The 13,072-nt window shown below is 47.0% G+C and overlaps 1 protein-coding gene across 3 annotated transcripts in view; it reads left to right on the top strand.

The window, feature by feature from the left end:
• DALRD3 (DALR anticodon binding domain containing 3) overlaps positions 1 to 13,072 on the top strand; it is a 105,013-nt gene that overhangs the window by 31,043 nt on the left and 60,898 nt on the right. For 2 of the 3 annotated variants that reach the window (XM_078661798.1, XM_078661800.1), the window contains exons 3-5: positions 138 to 610; positions 1,545 to 1,603; positions 4,737 to 4,853. In XM_078661798.1, coding sequence (XP_078517924.1) covers positions 138 to 610; positions 1,545 to 1,603; positions 4,737 to 4,853 — 649 coding nt within the window. The remainder of the gene's footprint in view (positions 1 to 137; positions 611 to 1,544; positions 1,604 to 4,736; positions 4,854 to 13,072) is intronic. The other variant, XM_078661799.1, reaches the window with a different exon arrangement.

Below are 13,072 nucleotides of genomic sequence, written 5' to 3'. Positions count from 1 at the left end.
CAACTGGTGTTGTGCCAATCGCTAAACAAGCCAGACGGCGCCACCATGTGGCAGACTGTCGTAAGTGCCAGTGTTGACCATTTAGTGCCGATGCCATAAACTCGGATGGTGCAGTAAATGTTGCTGTTTCTTTTCAGGGTGAAGGTTCATCTGGTCCCCGGATTGCGCGAGGGGGCGGTCGGTCTCTTCCTGCGACAGCTGAGGGTCTCTTGGCCATCAGAAGTGGACGCCTCATCCATAGACGCCGGTGCTCGGGCATTGAAGCAGGCGCTAGAAAACTCTCCCTATGCCGAAGCCATCGAGGTGGAGATCACGACACAGCCCCACCAAGATGGACCACCGAAGGATGCTGCTGTCTGTCCAGTGCGCGAGAAGGATGGACCACCGAAGGATGTTGCTGTCTGTCCAGTGCGAGAGAAGGATGGACCACCGAAGGATGCTGCTGCCTGCCCAGTGCGCGAGAAGGATGGACCACCGAAGGATGCTGCTGCCTGCCCAGTGCGAGAGAAGGATGGACCACCGAAGGATGCTGTCTGCCGCGTGCGCCTGAAAGAGTTCCTGGAGCAGCGCCAGCTGCCGGGGTATGACCCAAACTTGGATTTGTTTACCGGTAAATGGAACCCGAAGTCCCTGTCGCTTAGTCTTGCTATATATAGGCCATATGTATGTGCGACTTGAGCATACTAGTAAGGCAAGCAACGCACACATTTACATTTTTGTCATCTCGACAGCTTTAGCTAGCACATGCACTGTACCACACCCTGTGCACAATTCACAGAAATCAAGGCGTTTGTAACGATAATTTTTATATAGTGATGTTACTATAGCCGAATGTATGGATTTCAGAAGGATGGAAGGCTGAGTCTGCCTTGGCGGGATTAAAACTCCTGACCTCCAGAACACTGCACTTAGTCAGGGGCGAGCATTCGGCTCACTGAGCCATCCTGACACAACCTACACAACACCAGTACTAAAAATAGAAGAAAGCAGGGAACCGGTTTCTTGGCTCTAGCACCTTTTGACGTGCATTCTTGTCTGGTTTGTACTTTTGAATAATTAAAGGTGTCCCCCTTAAAGCTTTGGTGTGTATGAGAAAATTAATGGGTTTTTTTGTTGTAAATTTGAGAATGTTGAGCTGGCTTGAAGACAGTTATGCACCATAGAATCAGCCATCAGTCATTTGGTCTCAAACTCATTTGCTAAGGGTCAGGCCTTGCCCCCAGAAATTTCACATAGAGTGGAGCTGGCTATCGAAGGGAGGGCATAGATGAAGAAACCCTCTTTAATTAGCCTGTTTTATTGTGTTTTTAATTGGCGTGACAGCTCAGAGTCTGACAAACTAGCTTTCTCAGCAGAGCTGTCTCAACCTTTCATCTTCCAAGGTCAATAAAGTACATATAGTGCTTGACTTGGGTAAGCTTCCCCTACTTTACCCGATTTATTATCTTTTACCTTCAGAATGCGGCATGTCCCAGCACACCCTGCTGCCTTACTCCGAATGCTGAAAGTGTTTTCTAATTTTATGTATTTTTCATTTTTTAAAGTTCTAGAAGGGAACCTCAGACACCTAGCAGAGCTACATCAAGCTGTACTACAGTGCCAAGTAAGTGTGCATGCGCATTCATTTGTAAGGCGCTAGACTCTGAGCGCTACTTTGTAGAATCCATCCTACATTTCACTGCAGAAGGCGTCCTCCAATGGAACCGGGTGGTGAAGATGAGCATTACTTTTTTGAATGAAATGTCATACCCCTGTTCAAGGGAGCATACACCTTTATACATATTAAAATGGAGTACGCAGACAACACGGGGGGGGGAGATCTCCCCTAACTATAGTAATGCAAGGCAAGCAGTGTTTAGAAGAAAAGTGCTTGTTGGCACAACCCACCAGTGCAGCCTCCTCCCACCTGGAGTAAACTACCTCCTCTGTCTCACAGAAATTACACCCATAATCTGATATCCGCATCCAGTGCTCAAAATCTGCATACACACTCATCAAACACACCCTGTTTCTAAGACCTCAACACAATCATACAAAGGAAAGGATAAGGTACATCAGGAAGTTAAAGAGAATTGTGAGAAGCAAAGAAAAGGTACAGGAAAGACCAACGTGTATGAAGACAACTGAACAAAGCTAAATGCAAAAGCAACCAGGGGAGCGTTAACCCAATAGGGCTGCTCCGTAAGCAGTGAACCTAACACCAACTTCCATTTGTGGTACCCCCAGACTAATGCACTCACTCCTCCACCTCATCGAATCCCTTCCCTCATCCATTATTCGTTGGACTGTCCCTGCTGCACGCTGGACTGTTCTCCATCAGTCACCTAGATCTGGCCATGTTCCCATGGCGTGAGGTCATTCTCTTCCTCCTGCCGCCACTGGTCTTTCATTCTTTATAGACGCCCCTCCCCCTTCTTTCCAGGACTTGTACAACTTCTCTTCAGTCACTACTCATTTGAGGCCAAGCTAGGTGTGGGCAAGCCAGTTTCTTTCCAGCTCTGCACTCTCTCCAGCTCGATCTTCAGAATACTCTCAAGGACTCTTCAGCTTATTAGATTTTCCACCCTAGTCTTGGATCTTGATGTCTGGAAAAAAGATGAGCAATTTCCCAATGTCCACAAGAAATCTGATTTTGCTTCTCCAGCGAAATTTGAGATAATCAGTTTGAGTTCACAGCCCCAGGAGCAGCTGGTACCAGCAGGTACAATTCCAGACAGAGAAGTACGCGCCTTCCTTTGTGGGGTGGTAGAGCCGTGGAACCCGCAGGACAAAAATAATTGCCGAGAGGAATGGTTTTGCTCTTTACAGGAGTTAAACCTGTTATTGATGGAAAAATAGGCTTTTGAGGTATCTTGTGGAACCCAAAGAGCTTTAAGTGCACTCTTCTGCGGGCAGGGGTCTGTAGATTGCCATGGGGGCATCTTAGCTGAAAGAAGCCTGGTTTAATGACACTTGAAATATGTTCTGTCTGAGACAATTCAACTTTTAAAAAGCCTGCTAGCCATAGATCTCAGAATCAGGATGTTTGTCCATCCAGCCTTAGACAGACCGTACTCGATTGTTAATATTAAAGCATCTTTGCTGAAAATGTTATCCATTCTGAGCTCTGCACCAGGAGATCTTATTGTAGATGGCAGATGATAAAACTGAAAATAGTCTTAGATAAGCATCATGGTTCAAATACTTTCAGTTTTAGCTCTTTCCTTTTGTTGTTTGCAACACAGCACCTAAGGCAGAAACGATACCGAAATGTACGCAGCCGAAACGTATCGACTAACTATCTGAGCACTTTTGGTGTGTCATAATCTGCTGTAATTAATAAAGAAAGGAGGGTATTTCGGGGAAGAGGGTCTTGGCCAAACATCATGGGTCCTTGTGTCCTACTATACAACACGAATATCCAAGGGTCTAAAAGCAAAACTCTGAACGCTATGAACTCTAGAGCAAACGAAAATTTGTGTGTGCGCCAACTTCCTTAATGAAAACTACTACAATGGAAAATCCTATTTAGGTGAACGGTTTCCCCTCACTCACCTTTAGGTGACATGCTTCTTCTTCTGGGTCTCCTCATTGTTGTCAAGCTAGTGACACTAAGGGCTACAACCTCATCAGAAGGATGGGGGAGCCAGAGGATGTTTTCTGAGAGTAGCCAGAGAGAAACTGAACTCCTGTCTAAACTACCAGATGAGAGCGGTTGAGTCATGTAGGAAAAGAATGCGGTGCACAATGATAGGGTGATGTGTGAATTTAAAATTGACCTATGAAAAACCCTAACTTTATTATTGTCTCTCACAGACCAAACTAAAAACAGTGCAAACAACAGTCTGTAGCAAACAACAGACTGTTGTTCAAAAAAGGTCAACATGTTTCAGCACATATGGAAAACTTTTCATCCAATGCCTTCTTCAGGACCACTACTATGTTGCTACTGCAAATGTGAAAAAAATATGTACAGAGAATATGATAAATATAAAATGATATTTGAATATGAGTGAGAAGTGACCTAGCGTGGCACAGGACTAGTGGTATTGTTCATCTATCATTTCTCGTTTGGTGGTACAGAAAAATTGAATCTTGAGTGTGATAGGACGGGTCGTTGTATTGGCACACGCCAAGTTGTGGGTGACCTGAAATGTGTATAAATGTTACAGAATATAAATGTGAAAGGTGATGCAGCATGATACAGGTTCATGTGTCGTGTTTCTTGTACTATGTTTGTACAACTAGTACATATACGTATGGGGATGAGTGCACAGTGTGGTTTTATATAACATCATTGTGTAAATGGTGCAGAAAAGCTGGAGGGTTAGAGGTGGAATGACAATAAAATGCAATATTACTGACCTAAGTCGAGCATTTAATATACCATGCTTAAATAAGTGTTATAGAAATGCAGGATTGAACACACCCTTGTGAAATATTTAATGTACCATACATGAGCGGCAAAGCAACGTGTGAGGAAGAGATGCAAGCCTGTAGAAGAGATGCAAGCCTGTAGAAATGACTTTAAATGTCAGTAAACCAAGGGGCGGTAGAACACATCATTTTGTGTTATGCCACAACATGGCGAATTAGATCAAAAATACTTGTGTGTAGGTGGGACAGAGGTAGAGGGCAGTGCGCTGCTAGCACTAGTGTGTTAACTGTGTTAAAAAAAAGTAATTAAGAAACTAAGAGGTATTGGGGCCGGGACAGTCGCTTCCTCTCTACATTAACCCTTTGCGCCCTGCTCTTAGGACGTGCCAGGCGGCTGCACAGTCATCCATGTCGTGAACTGTGAGGATGAATTTCAGCAGCAGAAGATGGACCTACTCTGGCAGCTGTTGAGCACCAGATCACACGTGGTCTCACAGGTACACAAGTGTCGGATTATACTGGTGCTTAATGTATTTTAATACCAGTATCTATTTATTTCAAATACCTATCAGGAGGCTTTATTTATCCTGTGCATTCGAAAGGAAAATCTTGACCCTAATGTAGCATTTGCACTTGAGGCGCATAGTACAGAGCTATGCAGCGAAGTATTTTACTCTGAACTTTTGAAAGTAAAATTATTTTTAGGGTAAAAAACCATTTCTTATTCCTGTTGGAAGAATTTTTTTCCAACTATTCTTATTGTTTTTTATGCGATATAGGTAAAGTCACAACAGCACTTCAGACTTTACAGTTTTTACCGCCTCATTTGTGAGAAATTTATAGTGGGTAATGTTAAATCTAGTTATAATTTTAAATTGAGATATTTCCGTTTTTTTAATAAAAGCCTCAATTTATTTATAGCCCTAAATTCACTTGAAAGAATTTTGTGTTCACCTTTAAGACCCCCCGCTCCTTTTCAGGTCGGTCAGTATGAACAGTAGTGTGACTCGCGGTGTGTAGCTGCGGGTGTCCCTGACTTGGACACATTTCTAGAGTGGTGTGGGTGGAAGCTCAGATACAGTCCAGTATTTTCATTGTTACATTTTCTCCTGGGGCTTTGGCACATGCCTGGTCATGAGAGTAAAACAGAAGTAGGCTGGTCAGCTAATAGGGCTCCTGAAAACACCTTCACTGGCTCAGTGAGTTGAGAGCCTTTTGCAGATAGACTGTGCTGCAAGCAGGGCAGTAGTTCAACTCGAGGGAGGACTAACCTCAGCTGTTCACCCTTCCATGGTCACGACAGTAGGCTGGTGACTTATCCAGAATGGTACTCCTGCCCATTACGTCATTTACTGGCTTAATTCCCAATATAGGGCCCTCACCTGCCCAATGAACAAGACCAAGGGCCAGATGTAGGTAAATACCATTTACGGATTCTAAAATACCGAATTTTACAGATTCGGTATTTTAGAATGGATAATTGGTATGTAGGTATTAATTCGCAAATTTTTACCGAATCTGTAAAATTTGGTAAATACCGTTCTCTTCCAGGGGATCCTCATCAATAGTCATAAGCATTAGAATATTCCCGCCCATGTGCGGGACCCCGGAAACACTATATTATATGTGCCCCACATATATATATACATTCATATATAATATATATACATATATATATATATATAAAAACATGCAATAGCAGCCAAATAAAGAACAGAGCTGAAATATGCTGCAAAGAATTTCCACCATACATGAGTAATAAGCATTAGAAAACTGAGAAAACAACACAAGGTTTGTTTCAGAACGTGTTTTAATGCTCAGAAAGCAGTAGAAATTCTCATAACTCACTGGAAGCATAGAAAGCTCCCAGGCTGCATTGCAAACACAAAGTCTAAAAAGACTGAAAAGCTAACCTGTAGCTGTATAGCAATAAACTGACACCGTGCCTTTAAGGCACCCATGACCCCCAGTATCCCATCATGCCTCAGGGGTGACAGTTAGGTCAGTTGTTCTCTCCGGCTCCTTCAGTGAAGGACCCTGGTTACACAGCTCCACTATTTTTCTGTTTTTTGACAGAAAAACCCTTCAATTTTACATTTTTTTTGTTCTTACTCGACATTTAACATCTAGTCAAGTAAGATACTGTCTTTTTCAGTCAGTTTGGTGAACATTTTCTCTTGAGAATGCCTTCACTCTTTGATAAATGTCCTTCTTGTGGCAACAAGAAGGCCAAATCAGACAACCACGACGTCTGTATCCTGTGTCTGCCTGAAGATCATGATCCAGGCACCTGTCCTCATTGTGAACACCTGTCAGGAAGAACTCTAAAGGACAGGGAGAGGATTCGCATTTATGGCCTAGCTCATAGGTCATCAAGAGGAAGATCTCCGGTGAAGAAGGGCTCCAAGAAGACTCATACATCTTCCAGAAAGAAGTCTTCAAACCCTTCACCTTCAGCGTCGGGCTCGGCGCTGAGAAAAGTAACACCGGTGGATCATTCATCGTCTAAACTACCGTCGACGGCGGGCTCGCCGTCGAAGAGAAGACCAGATACGTCGACGACGTCGAAGGATCCAGTTCCATCGTCGAAACCCCTCCGCCGGCGTCAACCGGGCGACGTCCAACGTCGAGGAAGGGAACTCCGCCGCCGTCAACCGGGCGACGGTCGGCGTCGAGATCCAAGACCCCTCCGCCGTCGTCAGGCGGCGACCGGCGTCGAGGGAGGTCACCCCTCCGCCGACGTCATCCAGACAACGACCGGCGTCGAGAAGTGTGACTCCTCCGCCGTCGCCAAAGAAACGGCGTTCGGCGTCGAGGACCAAGACCCCTCCGCCGTCGACAGGGAAAAGTCGATCGGCGTCGAGGAGGCAGTCTCCGTCGGTGTCTCGTCAGCTCTTGGCATCGAGGGTGCCCAATAACCCTCCGCCGTCGTCGCACAGACATTCGACGTCGAGGCAGAAACCTCCGTCGACTGCTGATCATCACCGTTCGACGTCGAGGGAGAGACTTCCGTCGACGACTGGGCATCGTCGTTCGACGTCGAGAGAGAGAGCTCCGTCCACGGCCGGTACTCGCCGTTCGACGTCGAGACAGGGACCTCTGTCGGCGGCTGATCATCGCCGCTCGACGTCGAGAGACCATACATCCTCGCATAGACAATCAAAGACAAGATTGTTTGATCCGCCGACTCCCCGAAAGCACTCGACAACGAGGGAAGATCGCTCGACGTCGAGGTGTTCGGATGTGGTTATGGTAACGGAGTCAGCTTCCCGTCATTCCACTTCAAGGTCCTCTGGCTCCTCAACTGCGTCTTCGAAATCCAGAAGTCCTGTGCGCAAATCTCCTCAGCGTCGGACAGATCCATGGGCGGATAAAGTAAGACTGTCACCTAGATGGTACAGATCTTTGGACCATTGGAGAGATTCTGGGGCTGCAAAACGTATGCAGGACTATGCCAGCTCACAGCACAGGTCTCCTCTTCAGGATCTGGTAGAGGAGATGGACAAGCATAGCCCTCCCAGGCGCAAATCTCCGGTGAGAACACCAACCAGATCTCCCAGAAGGCCCCGATCTCCCAGAAAAGAACCGGAGGATCGAGTCAGGTCTCGCTCTCCTAGACGGGAAGAGCGTTCGAAGAGATCAAAAGAGAGGAGGCACCGTGTTCACCGTAGTCGTCGACGAACTCCGTCTACTTCATCTACCTCTTCTGCCAAGTCCTCCAAGAGGGACTACTCCCCTACGTTGACGGACAGTCCTACGTCCAGATCCTCCCCAGTGGATGACATTGGCACGTATCTGGATGTCTTGCAAAGAGGAGCTCAGAAGCTGAACATTGAAATGTCTGTCCCTCAGGTTACAACGACAGTCATTTTTGAGACTTTACACAAAAAAGCGATCTCCCGTCCTCTACTGCCATTAGTCCCGGGGATTATGGATCCTGTCAAGGAGGTATTCCTAACTCCGGCGGCTATCAGAGCGGTGCCAGCCCGCATTCAGAAGAAATACAAACCGGCCTCTTCTGACCCGGTTTTTGTAAGATCTGACCCTCCAGCAGACTCTGTAATTGTGGCAGCAGCGAGGAAGACACACGCAGTTGCCGGTTCTTCTTCAGTCCCACCAGACAAGGACAGCAAGACTCAAGACTCCTGGGGTCGCAAAGTTTGCAACTCAGCTGCTTCGACTCTTAAGGTTTCTAGTGCGGCTGCGCTTCTGGGTCGATACGACAGATCCTTATGGGACTCTATGGAAAGGTTCAAAGCCAAGCTGCCAAAAGAGGACCAGCAGGATTTTGAAGAGACCGTGACTGAAGGATGTCTGGTGGCGAATCAGATGATAAGCACGGCTGCGGATGGTGCTGTCCTTGCGGCGCATTCCTATTCCCATGGGGTTTGTGCCAGGAGGTCGGCATGGTTGCGCCTTACAGGCCTGAAGCCGGATGCTCAGCATCGCATCCTTAATCTCCCCTTTTCGGGTTCCGCTCTCTTCGGGGAACATGCTGACGAGGAAATGACCCGAATGAAGACGGAGCTGGACACAGTGAAAGCGGTGGGCTTGGAGAAGAAGAAAGAATTCAAGCGCCGCTTCAAGACCAACAGGGGGAGAGGGGGTCAACAGAGGGTTCAAACCCCTCAGTGGTCCCAAAATAAGAACCAAGGGAAACCCCAGTTTCGAGGTAAACCTGGCAGAGGTAGAGGAGGTCATCAACAATCCTCTAACACCACAAGAGGAGGGAAAGCCTGAGCAGTGGCTTCCTCTAGCGCCGTTACCCACTCCAGTGGGAGGAAGTGCTTCACAACACCTGGCAGAGTGGGTCAGCATCACAAAGGATCAGTGGGTGCTGAATATACTGCGCAATGGATACAAACTACGTTTCCGTGCGCCTCCAAAGAACATCCCTCCAAAGAGCGCTTACCCTCACCAACTAAGCTTGCTCCGAAGAGAGGTAAAAGTCTTACTACAAAAAAGAGCGATAGAGGAGGTTCCTCTCGCTCAAAGAGGAAAGGGAGTTTACTCCAGGTACTTTCTTGTCCCCAAAAAAGATCAGGAGGACAAGTTCTGACCAATACTCGATCTACGACTTCTAAACAAGATCATCATCAGAGAAAAGTTCCGCATGTTGGCGCTTCACCAAATATGCCCACATCTTCAAGTCGGGGATTGGATGTGTTCGGTGGACCTGCAAGATGCGTACTTTCACATCCCTATTGCTCTACAACATCGCAAGTACTTGAGGTTTGTCGTAGGGAACAAACACTATCAGTACACAGTGCTACCCTTCGGTCTCAAGTCCGCACCACGAGTCTTCACCAAATGCATGGCAGTGGTGGCGGCTTTTCTTCACAAGAAGGGGCTCTTCATCTACCCATACCTGGACGACTGGCTCCTAAAAGGTCCATCTCCAGTGCAGGTAAAACACGATCTACATCTGTGTCTACTCCAGTTGCACAGGCTCGGCCTCCATGTGAATCTGGAGAAATCAGTCCAGCGGCCTACACAGTCAATTCACTACCTAGGCTCCGTTCTGGACACAAAAGTGGGAAAAGCGTTTCCTTCGGAGGAGAGACTTTTTTCCATGAACCAGAAATGTGGCATCCTGCTAGAATCTCGGCTTCCAACAGCCCGACAAGTAGCATCCCTGCTGGGTTCCATGGCATCCTGCATCTTTCTCATCCCAAACGCCAGGCTGAGAATGCGTCCTCTACAGCAGGCTCTGGAGGATCAATGGGACCAGGCGACAGGTCTTTGGGAGGATCGCATCAAGCTCTCCCAAGCGACGAAAGATGCCATCAAATGGTGGACACGGAGAAAGAATTTGATGGTGGGGGTTCGGTTTCACCAGCCTCTTCCAACCCAGTCGATAGTGACGGATGCCTCTCTGCAAGGTTGGGGGGCGCACATGGGTCCGCTTCAAATTCAAGGCCAGTGGTCTGCGCAGGAGCAGACATACCACATCAATATGCTGGAACTCAGAGCGGTATTCCTGGCTCTCAAAGCTTTTTTCCCAGCGATAGAGTCCGACTCAGTCCTAGTTCAGACGGACAATACGACCACCATGTTCTATCTGAACAAACAAGGAGGCACAAGGTCTCGCCCTCTGTCTCGAGAGGCTCAGGCAATCTGGTTTTGGCTCCTCTCTCGAGGCCTTACGGTAGTGGCAGTACACCTTCCAGGCGAGTTGAACGTAAAAGCAGACGCACTCAGCAGGCACTTCGAAGATCAGCCAGACTGGGTGCTAAACGACGAAGTAGTAGAAGAGCTTTTTCATTGCTGGGGTCGTCCAACCATAGATTTGTTTGCAGACGACGAAAACTCCAAATGCCAATCCTTCGCGTCCAGGTTCCACCGGCCAGGGACTCAGGGGAATGCTCTACTGATGGATTGGTCAGGGACATTCGCTTACGCGTTTCCTCCCCTGGCTCTGATTCCGAGAGTAGTTTCCAAGCTCTGCAGGTCGAACATGGAAATGATCCTGATAGCTCCGGATTGGCCGCGGCAGTGGTGGTACCCGGATCTTCTACATCTGTCTGTGTGTCCACACAGACGACTCCCTTGCAGGCCGGACCTGTTGAGCAAGATGAACGGGAGGATAATGCACCCCAACCTCCCTTCACTGAACCTAACAGCATGGCTCCTGAGGTCCTGCAATACGGACATTTGAACTTGCCTCCTGAGTGCATGAACATTTTAAAAGAGGCTAAGAGACCTTCCACGAGAGCGTCCTATGCGTTCAAGTGGAAGAGGTTTTTCTTATGGTGTAGGGATCATCACCTTGATCCGACTAAAGGACAGGAGGACGTCATCTTGCCATACCTCCTTTCCCTAGCGACTGCTGGTTTAAAATACGCTTCTATTAGGGTGCATTTGTCAGCCATAGTAGCATACAGAAAATCACCTGATCAGGTTTCTTTCTTTCAGGTTCCAGTGGTTAAGGACTTCCTCCAGGGGTTGAAAAAAGTGTATCCCCCTGTGCGAAGTCCTTCTCCTCCATGGGAATTGAACCTGGTTCTATCCAGGTTAATGTCACCGCCTTTTGAGCCCATCCACAAGGCCTCTTTGCAACATCTCTCTTGGAAGGTGGCCTTTTTGGTGGCTATTACCTCTGCTCGCAGAGTCAGCGAGATTCAAGCTCTCTGTGCGAAAGAACCTTATACTGTCTTTCATCACAATAGGGTAGTCCTAAGGGCTCATCCAGCTTTCTTGCCTAAAGTCATTTCTGATTTTCATATAAATCAGTCCATTTCCCTCCCTTCGTTTTTTCCAAATCCTACGACCCCAGCCGAGCGGTCACTTCACTCCTTAGATCTTAAGAGAGTGCTCAAGTTCTATTTGGAAATGACCAAAGGGATTAGAAAAACGGATCAACTGTTTGTGAACTATGGTTCAATGCGAACAGGTTTTCCAGCGGCCAAGAGGTCCATCGTGAGATGGATTGTCTCTTGCATTAAATTGGCTTATCAGCTTGCAGGCAAGCCTTTGTTGCAGTCACCCAAAGCGCATTCCACTAGAGGGAAGGCCGCTACAGTAGCCTTCTTTCACGACATTCCAATGTCTGAGATTTGCAAGGCTGCGACTTGGAAATCAGTTCATACCTTTACGAGACATTACTGTCTCGAGTCTGATTCCAGGGCCGATACTCAAGTAGGACAAGCCTCTCTGAGGAATCTATTTGGGTAGCCTACGGCCTGTACAAGCTTAGTAGTTACTAGGCTTCATATGGTTGTTACTGTATTGTTACTCCTTTGCCCGCAGGGAGATGAGGTGAGGCTCGCTATTTTATTCTAATGCTTATGACTATTGATGAGGATCCCCTGGAAGAGAAGGATTAGTTACTTACCTGTAATCCTAGTTCTCTTCCAGGGGTATCCTCATCAAAGTCATAAGCAACCCTCCCGCCTCCCCGGGCAAAGGACATTCTTTAATAAGGAGATATTGTTAACCTATTTGTTACTGGGTTTATTTTCAGTCTCCGAAAAGAACAACTGACCTAACTGTCACCCTGAGGCATGATGGGATACTGGGGGTCATGGGTGCCTTAAAGGCACGGTGTCAGTTTATTGCTATGCAGCTACAGGTTAGCTTTTCAGTCTTTTTAGACTGTGTGTTTGCAATGCAGCCTGGGAGCTTTCTATGCTTCCAGTGAGTTATGAGAATTTCTACTGCTTTCTGAGCATTAAAACACGTTCTGAAACAAACCTTGTGTTGTTTTCTCAGTTTTTTAATGCTTATTACTCATGTATGGTGGAAATTCTTTGCAGCATATTTCAGCTCTGTTCTTTATTTGGCTGCTATTGCATGTTTTTATATATATATATATGTATATATATTATATATGAGTGTATATATATATGTGGGGCACATATAATATAGTGTTTCCGGGGTCCCGCACATGGGCGGGAATATTCTAATGCTTATGACTTTGATGAGGATACCCCTGGAAGAGAACTAGGATTACAGGTAAGTAACTAATCCATTCGTTATTCCCCATTCATTCCTATGAGCCTCCAGGAAACAAGCATCCTGGGACCGGCTGATGAGGATTATGAATCCGAAACCGGTCCCAGGATGCTTGTTTCCGGTCCAGGGAGGACCTGGCTTGGCAGTTCGGGCTGGACTGTTCCCATGAGGCACAGGGTCAGACTGATTTGCATATGGCCATGTCTGAACTGTGGTGGTGCAGTGAGCTAAAGAATGGTGATGGATTAAACCCAGATCAGTT

This window comes from Lissotriton helveticus, chromosome 9, assembly GCF_964261635.1.
Source record: "Lissotriton helveticus chromosome 9, aLisHel1.1, whole genome shotgun sequence".
Classification (NCBI taxonomy): Eukaryota; Metazoa; Chordata; class Amphibia; order Caudata; family Salamandridae; genus Lissotriton; species Lissotriton helveticus.
The sequence above is the reverse complement of the archived record's forward strand: the minus strand, read 5'-3'. Positions and strand labels throughout refer to the sequence as shown.